Below are 5,511 nucleotides of genomic sequence, written 5' to 3'. Positions count from 1 at the left end.
TCTACATGAGCTTTACAATCCTTGCAGCTATATCCGCACCAACATGCAGGCACACACACCCCCTGGCAGCTATATCTGCACCACCTTGCACACACACGCACACTCCCCTGCACATCCCCTGCACATCCTAACACACACAATTGTCACACCTACACACTCACACCCCAGCAGATATATAGGCACCACTTGTGCACACCCTTACACTCACTCACAAATATCTACAAATATCAATAGCCTACAACTGTCAAATACCTATTTACAAATATCAGCAAATATCCACATAAAGCATACATTTACAAATATCTGCAAATATCCAGAGTCACACTACAGTACCTATCAATTGTACAAATGCAGTTAACTGTCCAAAAGTCTTCAAAATCCATAGTCTGTCAATTACAATATATACGTTCTTTTTTTCTTTTTTCTTTTTTAATACCAGAATTGAAGGAATACAAACTATACAAATGCTGGGTGCACCCAACAACAAGGACCAGGGAACTTAAGAGCAAACTTGGTTGTGTTACAAACTGAGCCTAAGATGACCCGAGGAACAAAAAGGGTCTGTTGCTGCAGAAATGCCAAGTTAGAGAGCAAGGTTATTTGCTGCCAGTTAGGACTACACTGCAAATTACAAACACTAACTAAACCTTTACTACAACACATGATCAAAATTCTGCAGAATCCCAAACTCTTTGCTTTAACAGCAAACACTACTAAAGCTTCTTGCGTTGCTGCAGTAATTGTAGAAGCTCCACTGCTGGCACAACCTGAGAACATGATCCTTCTTTATTTGAAGCTTCATAAGCAAAAGAGGTCCTCTTTGGTCTAGCTTTCCTAGCTCTTGCTATTTTGATAATAAGATCCCAGCATCCTCCAATATTCTGGTGATTAAACTGAATTCCTTTGTTAGGTCTGTCATGGTTTTTCTTTGTTCCAAAAGCTTCCTTGAACCTGCAAGTCCAAGATTGGGCAGTTAGTATAACTCCAGTGGGTTTAGGGGTTTTGCCATTCAAATTTGCTATAAATTTATAAAATCTCTAAAATAGTTAAGGGGAAAAAATTATACCTGAGATTCGTTATCAACTTTCTTCTTTTGATTCATACCAACCTTTTGATAGTGATGACCCTACAAAATAAAATGAAGGATAATATATATTATAATAAATACACTCAAATTAGCAACGTAAATTTCACTAAAAATTTTAAAATATCTAACTAAAAAAATGCATACCTGAGATATATTATAATGGGAAAGAAAAGGGTGCATACCAAACTTTTGACTTGTTATACTTGTTTGAAATGGAAAAGTTCCTCCTTGTAACATATTTTGTTGGCCAAAATATGGATGTATCCCAGGGATATTAGGAATTCCACTTATGTTTGGCCACACAAGCGATTGGGGAAAAAATTGACAACTCTTATCACCAATATGCTGTGATTGTGACTGTTGCATTTCAAAATCCTACATTTTATATACAATATAATTGCATTTCAGTATACTTAATTTAAACCTATTAGCAACATCTTGATAATAGAAAATAAAGAGCCTTACATTAAAGTTAAAACTCTCATGCATTTCAAGCATACCATATCCCATGGTAGAATTTGTATTATGCACATTTCCAACCTTGGCAGAATCCTACAAAAGCACAAAGTACAAAAGTTAATAATGGTAATAACAATGATTAACTATCCAAAAAAATAAGTAAATAACATAATTATAGCCTAACCTTCTCACAAGTTTCCTCAAGAATTGAAGTCTCAACTTGGTTAACTACATTCCTTTCGTTAATTACAGTCTTCATTTTCTTTTTCTTTTCCTTTTCCTTTTTTTTCTTCACAGCTTGTTCAACCTTTGACATCTTCCTTTTAAAAGATGGTCGCCCCTTTTGAGAAACAACCACTGGATCAAGAATTTTTCTAGCTTCTTTTGATGTTACATGACCATTGTCACATGAGGTAGAATCATTCTGAATATCTATAGAAATAGGCTTATTGCTACCACAAGCATTCCCCCCTTCCTTGAGCTCCCCTTTCATTTCACATATTTGTGTCATCACATTCTTATATGCATTTTCAGAATCCGCTGCCAAATTAGCAACCTCGTAAAAGGCATTACACATCTTTTCATAGCGACATGCTTCAGGTTTCAAAGACCAATTGTCATAACTTATTCGAACTTTAGTGTGCCTTCTTTTGACATTTTTATTCCATCTATCTAAGATGTACTTCTCTGGTATTCGATAAATCTTCCTATGAATAAACACCAATATTTGATGCCTGCATACTATCCCCTTGAACTCAAATAGCCTGCATTTGCATTTAACTTCACTATTATCCTCATTAAAATACACATGAAAAATTACGCTCCGCTGACTTTCTCCACGTGATATATCTTCACGTACTTCATACTCTGAAAAGTTGTCATGTTCCCTGCATGAAGACAAACTGCAACAAATACTTCCAACTATCTCATTTTGGAAATCTGTAAATTTTTTCAAAGTGTAAGCACTCTGAAATTGTTTCTCCATATCATAAATAGTTATACAAGAAATGCGTGAATTGAAAGAATTAAAATCTTCAACAGTTTCATTATGCACCTTTGCTGCCAAAGCATTCTCATATTGTTCAACAAATTGTTTTAAAGTAGTTTTCTTATTAATGTATTTATCAAAGAAAGCATTCATGCTTTCACTTCGCTGCGTTGTTGACATTCCTGCCCAAAACATATCTTTCACAAAGGCAGGCACCCAACGATGCCGCTCATCATACAACCCAAGTAACCATTCATTGCTTTCAAGTTGATATTTCTTAATGAATCTGCCCCAACTTTCTTCAAATTCTTCTTTTGTCAATGAATCATGAACAACATTTTTCATACAGAATTTTATTGATTCATAGTTTTTGAACCCTTTAAATTTTTCAGGCAACTTATTCATGATATGCCACAAGCACCATCGATGTCGTGCATTAGGGAAAACAATCTCTATCGCTTTTTTCATGGCTTTGTCTTGATCCGTAATAATTGCATTGGGAGGACATTCAGACATGCATGCAAGCCAAGATTTAAATAGCCATATAAATGAATTTGTATCTTCTCTTAAGATCAATCCACATCCTAGCAATGTTGATTGCCCATGATGGTTCACCCCAACAAATGGAGCAAATGGCATTTCATATTTGTTAACCATATATGTAGTGTCAAATGTAACTACATCACCAAACTCTTTGAATGCTGCCCTACTCCTTGCATCAGCCCAAAATACATTTTTCAACCGACCATCATCATCAAAATCCATTGCATAGAAGAATTCAGAATTGTCAGCTTGCATTTTCAAAAAGTAATGGTGCATTGCACTAGCATCTCCTTCCCTAAGATGTGAACGTCTGACTTTTTCCATGTGATTTCTACAATCCTTTTCTAGAAAAGACAAATTCTCATGTCCCCCTGCTGCAACCACAAATGAATTAAAACTCTTGTTCATTCTAATACCAGCTTTGTCGTGTAATTCAAGCTTTTTTTTCACATGTGGTTCTATTATTCTATTGCATTTGTAAAATCTGGTCTTACTAGGACTCAATCCATGATTATGGTCAAGTACCATGGATCTAAGTATCCACTTTCCATTTGGGCATAGAGACAGCCTAAGTTGAGCTTTGCAATCTGTTTTTGTTTGAGGTTTCAATTGAACTGGATTGGTAGATCTAGTCCTTTTAATTCCAGGACAGTTTAATCTAATCCTTGGCTTTCCAGCATAACTACAAGCAATGGTCACATACCTCACCACCCCATCGTTCCCCTTTTTAGAAGTTCTTTTAGCCACTGCAAAACCTTTTTCTTTAGCATATCTTCTATAATATATCACAGCATCATCAATGGAGTCAAACATCATTCCCAACTTAGGGTCTTCTGCTTTGTTTTCCACACCTTTTGTTTCTACCATTTCATTCAACTCCACTATTTCATTCTCAATATTATCTTCATTCGACTCCACCTCCACCATATCATTCTCAATATCTTCATTTGAATCCCCCTCCATCATATCATTCTCAATATGATCTTCGTTTAATTTCACATGTGAGAAAACATTTGATATTTCATCTGCCATGCCTATACAATATAATTCATAACACATTATCAAAATATAAAGTCACGTAATCATAAGAAAATTAATAATTCTAAATATTATAATTTATCCTTTCAAAAATTTTGTGCTTCATAATCTCATTTCCAAATGCAATAGAAAAATGGAAAACCCAGTTATTACAGGCAATAAATTCACAACTTCAAGATTGCATTTTTTGTTGATATTTCAATTTAGATTTCATTGAAACAGAACAGAGCACAAGGAGAGTATATAAAGCAGTGGAGGACCCTAAAACAAGGAACCTCCCAGCAACAATTTAGTTGAGAACAGAACAAACAATGGACAAAGTAAACTAATATCACAACATTACATAGTAAACTAACAGAAATGCACAATAATTTTTACTGAATGAGAGCAATAATACAGGGGAAAACAAAGAATCAAAGAGTAACGAAGAAATCTAGAGAAAATACTAGGAAAAGCGGAATGAAAAATCACCTCCTTGGATGGCAGATGGTGATCAACTCTGAGATTTGGAAGAGAACTTTTTTTTTTTTTTCCACAATAGATGGAGCTGATACGAACGATGGTTTTCGCGGGTTTGGGGAGCGGTGGGTTTTGGTTTTTCGGTGAAGAGGTTATGTTTTTCACGGCTGGGTTTTTATTTTCTGGTGTAGGATGGTGTCTTCCGGAGTGATTTTTTCATTTTCGCACCGTAGTTCCAATACTCCAGCAGCTGCAATCTGTTTTGGCGCTCAAGCTTTTTCACGGAGGGAGGGAGAAGAAGACTAAAGGAGTAATGTTTACTGTGGAATTTGTTTTGGCGCTCAGGCTTTAAGTGATTGGGTAATTCTGATGCTGTGGTATGTTGGTGGGCCCAAGGTGCTGAGGTGGCTTGCCACATGTGAAAGTTGTGCAAAAAGTTGTGAGGGAGGGTGTGGCATCAGAATTACCCATGTTTAGATTGTCATGTTTACCAAAAAAAAAAAAAAATTTTAATATATATACCCCGCTCAATTACTTGGTATGAAATTAATATTTTGAAAATCTCATCATTAAATTACATGTTTTATATATTCTTAATATTAATATCAATTTTCATGTTAATTTGATTTTATTTATCATTTAATCCATAAACTCATTTTTTATCCATTATTTTAAACTACAAAAACTTGAATTTAAACAATTGATTGATGACATTGTTATTGATCTTTGATCACCTTGAAATTTTGTAAGAATGAAGAATATATGAAAATAATGTAATCTAATGGTGGATTTGTCAAAATTGTATCCAATTAAAAAATATTGAGTAGTGTAACACTACTTAAAGTTATACTAAGTGTAACTTTAACTCAATCCATATATATATATATAAAGACATTTGTATTAACCTTTTTTTTTTCACCGTATTTGGTCTGTTATT

General features: G+C 34.6%; 2 protein-coding genes across 2 annotated transcripts; both read right to left on the bottom strand.

Annotated features, from left to right (window-relative positions):
- Positions 1-444: 444 nt before the first annotated feature.
- LOC115962907 lies at positions 445-1,633 on the bottom strand. The gene is made up of 4 exons (XM_031081787.1): positions 1,553-1,633; positions 1,232-1,462; positions 1,067-1,126; positions 445-951 (listed from the first exon to the last, which is right to left on the bottom strand). Exons 1-4 carry the CDS (start codon positions 1,595-1,597, stop codon positions 916-918), a joined length of 372 nt encoding a protein of 123 aa, XP_030937647.1. The 5' UTR covers positions 1,598-1,633; the 3' UTR covers positions 445-915.
- An 85-nt stretch (positions 1,634-1,718) lies between these two features.
- Positions 1,719-5,008, bottom strand: LOC115964426 (protein FAR-RED IMPAIRED RESPONSE 1-like). Its single transcript, XM_031083736.1, has 2 exons — positions 4,590-5,008; positions 1,719-4,111 (listed from the first exon to the last, which is right to left on the bottom strand). The coding sequence occupies exon 2, from the start codon at positions 4,107-4,109 to the stop codon at positions 1,719-1,721; it is 2,391 nt and encodes a 796-aa protein (XP_030939596.1). The 5' UTR covers positions 4,110-4,111; positions 4,590-5,008.
- Between the last annotated feature and the right edge of the window lie 503 nt (positions 5,009-5,511).

The sequence above is a fragment of the Quercus lobata genome, chromosome 10, assembly GCF_001633185.2.
Source record: "Quercus lobata isolate SW786 chromosome 10, ValleyOak3.0 Primary Assembly, whole genome shotgun sequence".
Classification (NCBI taxonomy): Eukaryota; Viridiplantae; Streptophyta; class Magnoliopsida; order Fagales; family Fagaceae; genus Quercus; species Quercus lobata.
Note: the sequence above shows the minus strand (reverse complement) of the source record. Positions and strands in the feature narration are given on the sequence as shown.

Bases quoted from the DNA above. Each gene is read 5' to 3' on its own strand.
- LOC115962907 (XM_031081787.1), bottom strand. From the start codon at position 1,597: ATGGGATATGGTATGCTTGAAATGCATGAGAGTTTTAACTTTAAT. The intron at 1,463-1,552 runs GTAAGGCTCTTT...TATAAAATGTAG, and splicing joins ATGAGAGTTTTAACTTTAAT to GATTTTGAAATGCAACAGTC. The intron at 1,127-1,231 runs GTATGCATTTTT...TTTATTTTGTAG, and splicing joins CCCATTATAATATATCTCAG to GGTCATCACTATCAAAAGGT.
- LOC115964426 (XM_031083736.1), bottom strand. From the start codon at position 4,109: ATGGCAGATGAAATATCAAATGTTTTCTCACATGTGAAATTAAACGAA.